General features: G+C 41.6%; 1 gene segment (V, D, J or C); it reads left to right on the top strand.

Moving 5' to 3' along the window:
* Positions 1 to 9,577: 9,577 nt before the first annotated feature.
* On the top strand, positions 9,578 to 11,209 carry LOC113012700 (Ig lambda-1 chain C region-like). The segment is given in 3 exon segments: positions 9,578 to 9,584; positions 9,746 to 9,850; positions 10,637 to 11,209. Coding segments are annotated over 3 exon segments (432 nt in total).
* Positions 11,210 to 12,322: the final 1,113 nt, after the last annotated feature.

The following is a 12,322-nucleotide window of genomic DNA, read 5'->3' as shown; positions in this document are numbered from 1 at the left end:
TTAGCGTACAGCCTCAGGGTGCTGGACTTGGGGTGAAACCCTCCATGCATGGTCAGGAGCTTTCTTGTCTTTATGTCAGTGGCTTCTATCTCCTCCTTTGGCCAGCCTATTACCCCAGCAGGGTACCTGATCACGGGCAGGGCGTATGTGTTGATGGCCCGGATCTTGTTCTTACCATTCAGCTGACTCCTCAGGACTTGCCTGACCCTCTGCAGGTACTTGGTGGTTGCAGCCTTTCTAGCGGCCTCTTCATGGTTCCCATTTGCCTGCGGGATCCCCAGGTACTTGTAACTGTCCTCTATGTCTGCAATGTTGCCTTCTGGTAGTTCAATCCCCTCAGTTCTGACTACCTTCCCTCTCTTTGTTACCATCCGACTACACTTCTCCAGTCCGAACGACATTCCAATGTCATTGCTGTATAGCCTGGTAGTGTGGATCAGTGAATCGATGTCTCGTTCACTCTTGGCATACAGCTTGATGTCATCCATGTACAGGAGGTGGCTGACAACTGCTCCGTTCCGTAGTCGGTATCCGTAGCCAGTCTTGTTAATGATCTCGCTGAGGGGGTTCAGGCCTATGCAGAACAGCAGTGGGGACAGAGCATCTCCTTGGTAGATCCCGCACTTGATGGTAACTTGTGCTATGGGCTTGGAGTTGGCCTCTAGTGTTGTACGCCACATCCCCATTGAGTTCCTGATGAAGGCTCTTAGGGTCCCATTGATCTTGTACAATTCTAGGCATTCCAGTATCCAGCTGTGGGGCATTGAGTCATAGGCCTTCTTGTAATCAATCCAGGCAGTGCACAGGTTGGTCAGTCTGGTCTTGCAGTCTCGGCTGATTGTTCTGTCTACCAGTAGCTGGTGTTTTGCACCTCTGGTATTCTTGCCAATTCCTTTCTGTGTCCCGCTCATGTATTGACCCATGTGCCTGTTCATCTTAGCCGATATGATGCCTGACAGGAGCTTCCATGTAGTACTGAGGCAGGTTATTGGTCGGTAGTTGGAGGGGACCGGTCCCTTCTTGGGGTCCTTGGGGATCAGGACCGTCCGCCCTTCAGTTAGCCATTCCGGGTGTCTCTCGTTAACTAGCAGCTGGTTCATTTGTGCTGCCAGACGCTCGTGGAGTGCAGTCAGCTTCTTCAGCCAGTAGGCGTGAACCATGTCGGGCCCTGGTGCTGTCCAACTCTTCATACTGGAGACCCTTTCTTGGATATCTGCCACTGTGATGGTTACTGGACCCTGTTCAGGGAGGTCGCTGTGGTCTGCCCTCAGATCCACTAGCCACTGAGCATTGCCGTTATGGGTTGCGTCCTTCTCCCATATGCTCTTCCAGTATTGCTCCGTCTCCAGCCTTGGTGGTGCTGTTCTCTTATTGTTCCCTTGCCACTGAGAGTACACCTTTGCTGGTTCTGTGGAGAACAGCTGGTTTATTCTCCTGCCTTCTATCTCTCTGGTGTACCTCCTCAAGCGGCTGGCCAAGGCTGTGAGTCTTTGCTTGGCAGTTTCCAAGGCCTCAGGTATGGACAGCTTGCTGTATTTCTTAGGCACCTTATTTGTCGCACCTTTCTGCAACTCTGTTAGTTGGCTAACCTCCCTCCGTGCTACTTTGATCTTGCCCTCTAGCCTCCTCCTCCATGGAGGGTACTGCCCCTTGTGGCTGTTCAACTTGTAGCCAAGCATCTCACTGATCACTGCTGCCGTATTGTAGATCAGCTTGTTAGTGTCGGTAATCGTGGTTGTAGGTATTGCCCGTAGTGCTGCATTAACATCATCTAGCAGACCTTCTGAGGGTACTTCACGTAATCTTGGTAACCGGCTACGGGGGATCCAGGTTTCAAGCTTGGCCATGATCCTATTTTTCAGGTCAGTTCCTCTCGCACTCAACGATCCTTCTCCTATCGCACTTGGGGCTATGTACCCAATCTCGGGTGGGGGTGATGATATCTCCCCCCTGACCTGGCGTCCTGACTCCTCCTTGCCGTAGCATTTGTGTTGTACCTCGTCAATCTCTAGCTGTGAGAGCAGTCCCTTCTTTCGAATGTTGGAACACTGAGCTACTAGTTGTTTCGCCGTCATTGTGGATGTTGGGTATCGAAGAATCCATAGGTCCCTCATCCTATTCATGTAGCCCCTTCCGCCAGGGTTACTTGCGTAGTAGCATTCCAACAATGCCCTGTTTTCATCTCTTGCCCACCGATGCCTTCTTGTTCCAGTAGCCCACTTTTTGTCAGGGTGCCCTGGTTCCTCAACACCTTACACAGACCTTGTTGATCTGGGCGACGTCCGAGCCGGCATGCCTTCATATTTATCTGTCTCGCTCATGTCTGCGGTAGGCTTGCTTAGCATAGGGGGTCTAGCCTTAGGACCCTTACTGGATACAGACGCCCCAGGCAGGAATCGAACTTGCGATCCTCTGTTCCAAAGGCGTGTAGTTTAACCACTACGCTATCCAGCTATATATATATATATATATATATATATATATATATATATAAAAAATAAATAAAAGGGGTTAAAATACTAAAAGAATCAATATCTGTGGTGCCTACTGATACAGAAAAGATTAAAACAAAAAACAAAACCATCGACAGCCGCAGCAGTCAGTCTGTCGACTTACACCAGTTTAAAACAAATTAAAACACACTGGTGTGTCGGATCCTTTGCCCGCAGCCAGAAATCCACCTGGCAAAGCAGCAGCTCGGTACTCTGTGAATAAAAGGCAGGAGATCACTAGCTGGACAATAAAACACAGGAATATTCCTCCACTGAATTGGTTTTGTTACCTGTCCACAAGTTCGTGTTACACCCTAATAAATGTGGATCAGTGGCGATGAAGTCCACTATACCGTTCTCACGGGAGCAATGTTTCCCACCTACAAGAGTGCAAATAACTGTAAACCTCTGCCAACAGCCAGAGCTCACGTGGTACATTTTTGTGTAACCTACCGTTCTAACAGAAGTTTAGGGGAGGACCCGTATCAGACTTTCATAGACAGGAGTTAAGAAACACCAACTTGCCCAACTCGGACCAAGCACTCACAGCTTCAGGTTTGCAGAGGAATACCCAATTGCCCACACCTGCGCTTATGAAAGGAGCAAAGACCAGCTCCGCCCACCAGGGGCGGTCCCAAGTCTCCAGGTCTCACCTGTCACAATTATATTTGTCTCATTAACAGATGCATGGTTCCCCTACTGTCATACATCTGACACTAAAGACGCTGATTGATTTTGATTATTCTGACAAACTGGATCAACATTTATTTTGAAAAACAGAAACATATGAATAACTGTTTAAAGGAATGAATGGTAAACTGGTCTAACATTACTTACTCTGAATAGTTTAGTCCTGTACAGCTCTGTAGAACCCTAAGAAGAAGGGTATGTACTCCATAGTAAAAACCATAAACCAGGTATTTTATATTTTGAACCATGTACAGATGAACTATATCTTATGCAAAAATAAAAAAAATCTAATCTTCTCTCATTCTCTTTTCTCGAATGATGTCATGACTTTTCTTCTAATTTCCTCATAACAGCTATGTTTTCTCAGACTGTATTGCTGTTACTTTTCTTACCTCAAAGTTTACTTAGAGAGATTGAGTAACAAATTTTAATATTTTATATATTTTTATAACACACTCTTCAGTTTCAGATGCATTTTTGAGTTCCTGCATTATCAAATAACGGAATGGTATTCCATCTTTGTATATCTGATTTTATAGCTTCATTTAGCGGGGCATAGTTGGCACTGAACATTTTGATGAAGTCACAGTGTATTACCACCCCTACCTAATGCTATCTGCAGCCCATTTCCATTTATAGCGATTCTGAATTTCGACTGGCGGTTCATAGTTTAAAGTTAATACCTGCGTTTTATTTACATTAACCTTGTATCTAGAAAGAGCCATACTCTGATAGCATTTCCATGATTTTGGGAAGTGCCTGTGTGGGATAGGATATCATTAATAGTAAGCCTTCAGCAAACAGTGCTAATTTCTGTTCCCCTCCTGCAGTTCTTACTCCAGTTATATCCTGTCTCTGCCTGATCCACTGACTTAATGGTTCAATAAACAAGGCAAAAAGCAGTGGTGAAATGCAGCAGCCCTGTCGTGTCCCACGCTCCAATATAAATGGTTTGGTGAGGCCTCCATTGATTTTAATTTAAGCTGTTGATTTGTTGTATAGCCCTAAAAATAATATCAATTATGGATTTTTAAAAATTAAACTTCTCAAGCACTTTATATAAAAAGGACCACCTCACAAGTTTATACGCCTTCTCAGCGTATAAACTTGACACGAAGGCCTCTAATTTTTGTTTATCAACCTGCCTCATTATGTGCAAAATCTTTCTGATGTTGTCTTGGGCCTGTCTCTGTTTGATGAAACCCGTTTAATCATTATGTGTTAACCAAGGTAATATTGTTTCTAGTCTCTTAGAGATGATGGATGTGAACAACTTATAATCAATATTCAGTACACTAATTGGGCGATAGTTACTACATTCTAGTTTATCCTTTCCTTCTTTTGGTATAAAGGAATTTATTGCTTCCCTCCACGAAGAAGGCATAGTTTTCTTTTCCATTACCCAATTAAATGTTTTTAACATGGTGGGAGTCAAATAATCCTGCATTATTTTATACCATTCTGGGTGAAACCCATCTGGCCCTACCATTTTCCCTCCCTTTAGTCTTTTAATTGCCAAGTAAATTTCTTCTTTGGTTACTGTGGATAATAGCATTTTATTTTGTTCCTCTCTCACTCCTTGCAACTTGAGACCTGAGAGGAAGGTATTAACATCAGAATTGTTATCTAGAAAGCATTGGGAGTAAAGTATTTTATAGTAATTCTAAAAGGATAGTTTAATTTTCCCCAGTTCAGTTTCTATTTGTCTGCTAAGAGGGTTCTTTATTGGTTCTTTATCTTTAGTGCACCCTTCATCCAGGGTGCAGTACAGATATTCAAATTAATGCATGGGTCAGTGAGCACACACCTGCACCTATGGAGTCCGGGTGGAATTTGTACATTACTGCTGCACAAATAATACTAATGGATTGCATTTATATAGCGCTTTTCGAGACCCTCAAAGCATTTTACAATTCCACTATTCATTCACTCTCACATTCACCCACTGGTGGAGGCAAGCTACAGTTGTAGCCACAGCTGCCCTGGGGAAGACTGACAGAAGCGAGGCTGCCATATCGCGCCATCGTCCCCTCTGGCCATCACCAGTAGGCGGTAAGTGAAGTGTCTTGCCAAAGGACACAACGACCGAGACTGTCCAAGCCAGGGCTCGAAGCGGCAACCTTCAGATCACAAGACGAAATGCAAATTCTGTTTGAATCAGAATCAGAATACTTTATTAGGACAATTACAGGAGGAAGCTGGAGTGGAAACTCCAGCAGAACAGCATGAGAGAGGTGTGGAGGGGCATGAAGACCATCACTGGATTCAGGCCAACCAACAGCAGGGGAGCTGAGGGAGGTGAGAATAGAGCCGACGAGTTGAATCTGTTTTTCAATAGATTCGACACCACAGTGTCTGCTCCCACCCCCACAACCTCACCTGCAGTCAGCCTGGAATCCAGAGCCACACCACTGTGCCAGCCTCTCTCTTCACATGTTGCCTCCTGTGAGAAATATACTTTCCTACATATGTTATTCTGCATGCTTTTAAACCATTTAAAATTACAATTCATAGTTTTATATGTGAATTATATAATGTTAAATTACTATAAAACAAATGACTGACTAAAGTATTTTAGACTTTAGTTTACTTCACTCATATTCCATATAAATCAGGTATCATACAAAAATAAAAATAGCTTCAAATACAGTCATGACAATAAAAGAATATGACTTTAAGGACTCAACAACATTACTTCAGTTATACTACACCAACATTTCTTATATTTTGGCACTAAGGGAACACTGAATGACCTGGTGATTTTTGTCCATAAAACTACTCATCTAAGATTACCACAAAGTAAAAGATCTCTCAGCAAAATTATGCAACATTTTAGGCACTACTGCCCCGATCAAATCAGTGAGCTGGGATTTTTTATTCTAAACATAAACTACTGTTACAGCAACAGACATGGACTACATGTCCCACACAACAACTCAACGTCCACTATGTGAAGGAGCCAAACACATGCCTTCTCCTCTCTATAGCACCAAAACATCAGTCAGTTGCCTGTGATATTGCCTCTTCACCTCTGTCCAAGCTACAACATGGCAGAGCTGCTTCTGTCACCTGATAAATAACAGTGAGACATTCCACATACATGCAGTCCCACACGTGCTTCAAATACAGTAATGAACCAACAAGTCATCGTCCAATTTCACCTGTGATCTTGTATCACCATTACTCTCTGAGCTTTGTGTTGGTTCTTCTGTCACCTGACAAATAGGACATACATGCCAATAAGAATAAAATGTGTAGCTGCTTTGGTGTTTCTGTCAATTTGTGCAGATCTTGACTCATCAGTAATGTTTGTAGGGTGAATGCATTTTTAAAACAATTTGTGCAAACTGCACTACAAGGTGGATTATTTGCAAAATCGTGACTACCTCATAATATATTGTCTCAAAAATTAACCCTATGAATATGTCAGTGCCATTAGGATGAAATTATTGTGTCACCAACATTTTAACGTTAGACATATAATTTTAACAGCCTCTGTAAACTAATATCCTGGCTGGGACAGGAATACCACTTCCTGTCTGCATATGATATTGTAACGTTCACAAGAACCAGACGGTTGGATCTCAGTTTGTCCGTTTATTCGGTAACACAGGCAAACGGGCCGTTAACTCCGGGGAGAGTGCCCTCATACAACACTTCACTTCAGCCCCGCACAGTCACACAACAACCAGGACCCCCCTCCCCTTCCTGCACACATTAACTCCCTATTTCCTGCAGCACAACCAAACATGTATCTTAAAGAAATAACAACAGTGTGCAGAGATAACCAACATGTCACTGTAAAATAACATTTAACCATCGTTACAATATGTTTCATAGTCTGGTGCCCAATCTTATTATGGAGAGATGAGAACCATTTCTGCAGAACTCCACCAATCAGACCTGTATGGTCGAGTGGCCAGATGATAGCCACTCAGTAAAAGGCACCCAAAGGACTCTCAGACAATGAGAAACAAAATTCTCTCATCTGAAGAAACAAAGATTGAACTCTTTGACCTGAATCCCTAACATCATATGTGGAGGAAATTTGGCACAACTCACCATCTGACCAATGCCATTCCTACAGTCAAGCATGGTGGTGGCAGCATCATGCTGTGGGGATGTCTTTGGTCAGCAGGAACTGGACTTGTCAGGGCTCAATAGCTGAATGTGAATGTGCTTATGTAACTGAGGTGAAGGAGAATTAACACAGGTGTACTACAGGAGGGAAACCATCCCCAACAACGGAAGGAGCAGTGGAGCAGCCAAGGGAATGCACAGAATTGAAAACTGTATGACTAAAATATAATTTATTATATTTAAACAGTTAAAAATGTAAAATGAATTAAAACAACCCTGGCCAGGGAACAACACAATAAACATCAATGAAACACAACATTAAAAACCCAGTGGCGTCCGCCACGGTATAAAAGTCACTAAAAATTAAAAATCCAGGCAAGCAGTGTGCAAGGGGGAAACCCGGCGGCGTCCTCGCCTTCCTGTCCGTGTTCTCCGCTCCGGGGCGCTGGAAAGAAAGGGGCAGCGATAGTCACTACTCTTTTAGCGGCTACCGTTCATCAGAGTGGGATAAGTCAGGGACCCCGGGTGGGCAGAGCTCTCAACTCTGCCCGCCGCTTCCTTGTAACGCGCCAATCGGCACCGGCCCGTCTCGCCGCCGAAGGTAGAGCACTGTCTCGTCGCCTCTAGTTCCTCCAGCCGCCGGACCGCTCGCTCCGATCCCTGCTCGCTGGCATCGTCTCCTCGTTCACCGCCCACGCACCCAGCACTCTCTGTAAATCACCGCCAGCTCCTTCCTCTCAGGTGTGTCAAATTAGTAAAATGGGAAAAGGGCGGAGTCTCTCCACGACAAATTGACAGATGTAACCAAAACATGCAATTTGTTTTAATTCAGCATCACTGCAGCTGCACTGTTCAGAGGTGGACTTGCTAGAGTGTTTAGGATCATTGTCCTGTTGCATAATCTGAATGCTCTTGAGCTGTTGGGCACAGACTAATGGCTGGACATTCTTCTTCAGGATTTCCTTGCAGAGAGCAGAAATCATCAACTATGGCATTTAATCCAGATCCTGAAGCAGCAAACCAGCAAAGTAGACCATCACACTACCACCATTGTATTTGACTATTGGTATGGTGCTTTTGATGAAATGCTGTTTTGGTTTTACTGCCATGCAAACTGGCTAAAAGTTCAACTTTTGTCTCATTAGTCAACAGAATATTTTCCCAAAAGCTTTAAAAGGGTATCAAAAGATATTTTTAGGTAAAGATGGGATCTTTTTGGCAGAAAATATCTTTTCATCATCATCAAGAAGCTTAATATGAATATAAATGTAAAGATTTATTTATTCATCTGTTTATAGAAACAGCAAAACTCTTGATGTAAATACAGTCAAGTAATGTGATGTAACAGAAAATGATTTGATTACAGCAGATCATTTTAAAATCCTTTTTTCAAAATGCCACAATAGACATGTAATATCTCAATTTAATTCTGTGTTTAGTGCTTGGTGAGGTTACTGTCAGCTCTGTGTTCACTGGTCTGTGTCAGAGTTTCTTCCTCTTCAGCAGTTGCAGTCAGTTCCTGCTGTAACAGCTCAGTGTCTCTGCAGTCTGACTGAGGGAGGTTTTTGTACGACTACAAATCACTGTGTGAACACATTAGCACTGTTTATTACACGGATACTCATACAGTAATAAACTGCTGCATCTTCACCCTGAACTCCACTGATGGTCATAGAGAAGTCAGAGCTGCTTCCACTGCCACTAAATCGAGATGGTGTTCCTGACTGAATTATGTTCCCCTGTTTTATTAGAAGCTTTGTGGTCTGTCCAGATTTCTGTTGATACCAAAACATACAAGGTTTACTATCACAGTTTGAAACAGCTGGGTTGGTCCTACAGGTCAGAGTGACAGTGTTTCCAGGAGTAGATGTCACTACTGGAGGTTGAGTCACAGTCACCTGACCGCTGCATCCTGCAGACAAAAACAAATCATTCATTTATCAGCAGAAATCAATGAGAGAAAAAGCAGCACATCATGTTTGAAATGTTGCTGAGTGAATGAACCTGTAAAACAGCAGCAGGTCAGCGTCCAGATGAGGATGGTGATGAGAGTCATGGTGGTTGTGCTTTCTGCTGTGTTGACTGACAGATGTGAGTCCTTCAGTGTTGAAGTCAAAGGACTATAAACCTTCTCAGTTCTCTGGAGGATCAGCTGATGATGCAAAGCCTCCTCTCTATGGAAATGATTTCTCTGCTCTCAACACACAACAAAGCAATGTGAGAAGCAACAATAAATTATTATGACATGATTATGATTCTAACAAAACACTGGAAAATACTTCAGAAAAGCGATTCTTTTTAACGTCTGGATTAAAATGGCAGGTTGGTTGGAAAGCGTAGATTTTACTTTTTTAATCAAGAAAAATATTAAAACAATCCTTAATTGTTTTTTTTTTTTAAAGAAAGCCATTTGAACACAAACACTTTTATGATAAATATTTTCTAAACTGTGAAGTTTACTGGGGAAAGTAGTTAATTTCCAGCGTTTAGAGGCTTGATCAGAGTGTGGGAGGTTTTTGTACGGCCGCTTAATGAGTTTGTATCACTGTGGTACACTTTTGGTGGAGGAACCAAACTCATCATTCACTGTAAGTATCTAAATCTTCTCATTAACACAAAATATTATACTATTACTATTTTGAATATGTCATCAGAATGTATTTAAACATTGTGTGTTGAATTATATTCTGGGTGTTTTACATGATGTGTACATGGTTGGATTTAGTCATAGTAGCTGTTATTGAAAACTTGGTATCAGAAAGTGTGAATATATAATACAGTATCATAACTGAATGTTTATATAGTACTGAAAATTAAAATTATATTTTGAATAAATCTATTTTAATTAAGTTTTTTTGTATTTATCTGTGAATAAATATTTTTTCACAAAATCTGAGGCTGAAAATAGCACGAGGAAGCTTTGATTTTATTTATTTATACAAACAGTTAGCTGGATAAAAAGGTTTTACATTCTTGGCTTAAAAATAAAAGAGTTTTATTTAGATGCAATTTAACGGTTCCATCGCGAGTTTATGGTTCAGTACTTTGAGGTAGTAAAACTGAAGTGAAACAAACAGATGGCAGTCTGTACAAACAGTTCATTTTTTCAGTTAAGAAAATAAATGTAGGAACTAGATGCTGTACAATAAAATTACTTTTATGGCAGGTTTAGAAAAAAAAAGATGTGTAACCTAGGGGAAAATTCCAACTTTAAATGTAAAATTCCAACTTTGTCATTATTTGTAATTGTTATTTTTCCATTTCTTCCACGATGCTGTTAATCTCTGTCATGTATCATAACTGTGTAATGTTCAGCTCTCTGTCCTACAGCAGAAGTTAATCTGCTCCTTGTGTGTTCCTGCTCTCCCTTCCAGCTGGCCCCATGGTCAGACCCTCAGTCTCTCTGCTTCAACCCTCCCCTGAGGATCTCTCTGGGTGCACCACCACACTGGCCTGCCTGTTGACCGGCTACTCTCCAGAGGGAGCCGAGGTGAGATGGGAGGTGGACGGCAGAGAGGTGACAGAAGGGGTCCTGACCAGCTCAGAGGAGAAGAAGAGTGATCGCTACAGCAGCAGCAGCACCCTGACCTTGAGCCAGAAAAGCTGGTTGAAGGGAGAGCTTTACTCCTGCAAGGTCATCCATCATGGCCACACACAGTCCCAGTCCCTGAGCAGGAGCTGGTGTGAAGGCTAGAGGAGTTACCGAAGCCCAGGACAGGAGCCGGGTGTGTGGGGAGCAGGAGAAAGACACCTGCCTCTGTAATCTATATGTGTTTTTGTTTGTAGAAGGAAATACAGCTTTGTGTGTGAGAGAACGACACTGATGTAAAGTGTTGACAAGAACAACAAGCTAAAGAGCGACATGTGCAGCTCAGCAGCTGGTTGTGATTGTACTTGTCATATTAATGATTCATGTTTGTGTCAATAAAGCTTGCAGTTATCCAGAATATTATAAAACTTTTTTGTCTTTCTTCAATGGTGAGAAGGAAGACAGTATTCAGACATTTCATTATTCTGTTTACAACAAAATGACACAAAGGACTAGAAAACATAACCCCACGTGTTTTAATATATTTACAAAAACCACTGAGGCATTATGAAATCAGAATCAAATATGTAAGCAGGCAAATTTACTCAATTCTAATGAAGGAATTAAAAAATAAAAAAGTTTAATTTTAAAGCACAATTTCCTTCTAAAGAGATTCATTTCTAACAATAAGACCGGTTAATTTTTTTTGTTTAGTTATAACTGACTTCAAAATAAAATAACTGCGTCACATGTAATACTCAATTAACGTTGGAGATGTCAGTCAATTATTCTTCTACTCATATGTAAAACCTTGCAGTTCCATGGTGTCCTGTTTGTACTGCTATGACCTTGTTATAGGACCCACTTTGTACCATCATCTGATCTGTTTCTGTTTTGACACTTTTCAGATTGTAGCACCTAAAAGTTGAATGAGCTTGGCTGATTCTGTGAGTGTTTTTTAAAACTCTGGTGAAAACATATTTTTATAGTTTAGCATTTTCTAATATTTCAAACATTTTCTGCTTGTTTAATGTTCCCTGGCTATGTACATCTTTAATTTTGATTACAGTTCTTAGTAAAAGTATTTTTTTATTATATAACATATATTATCTGTGCGTAAACACTGGGTCTTCATGCACTCCCATACAACATTATTCTCCTGCATCATCAGCCTGAACTGACTGTCAAGCTCCTTTTCCAAGCTCCTAAGACTATGATGACCTGGATGACTGAGAACCTTCACAGACAGACCCTAACCCTAATCAGGATGGAAAATTTGTGTCAAACACAAAAAATAATAATAAGAAGGCAAGAGGCAGAAGGCAGCTCACTTACTTGGGACTATTTACAATTAAGGGTATAGTATTTATGATGATTATTTTTTATTACTGTTTAAATTCAAAGCATACAAAGTTAATTGTTTGTATATAATTGGACATAAATAACTTTAGCTTATTATAATAAGATCATACCAGAGTATATTTGAATTTCCTTCTGTTTCTCTTTACAAAGCTTTTTGTAAAGATATAAT

The sequence above is a fragment of the Astatotilapia calliptera genome, chromosome 19 (assembly GCF_900246225.1).
Source record: "Astatotilapia calliptera chromosome 19, fAstCal1.2, whole genome shotgun sequence".
Lineage (NCBI taxonomy): Eukaryota > Metazoa > Chordata > Actinopteri > Cichliformes > Cichlidae > Astatotilapia > Astatotilapia calliptera.
Note: the sequence above shows the minus strand (reverse complement) of the source record. Positions and strands in the feature narration are given on the sequence as shown.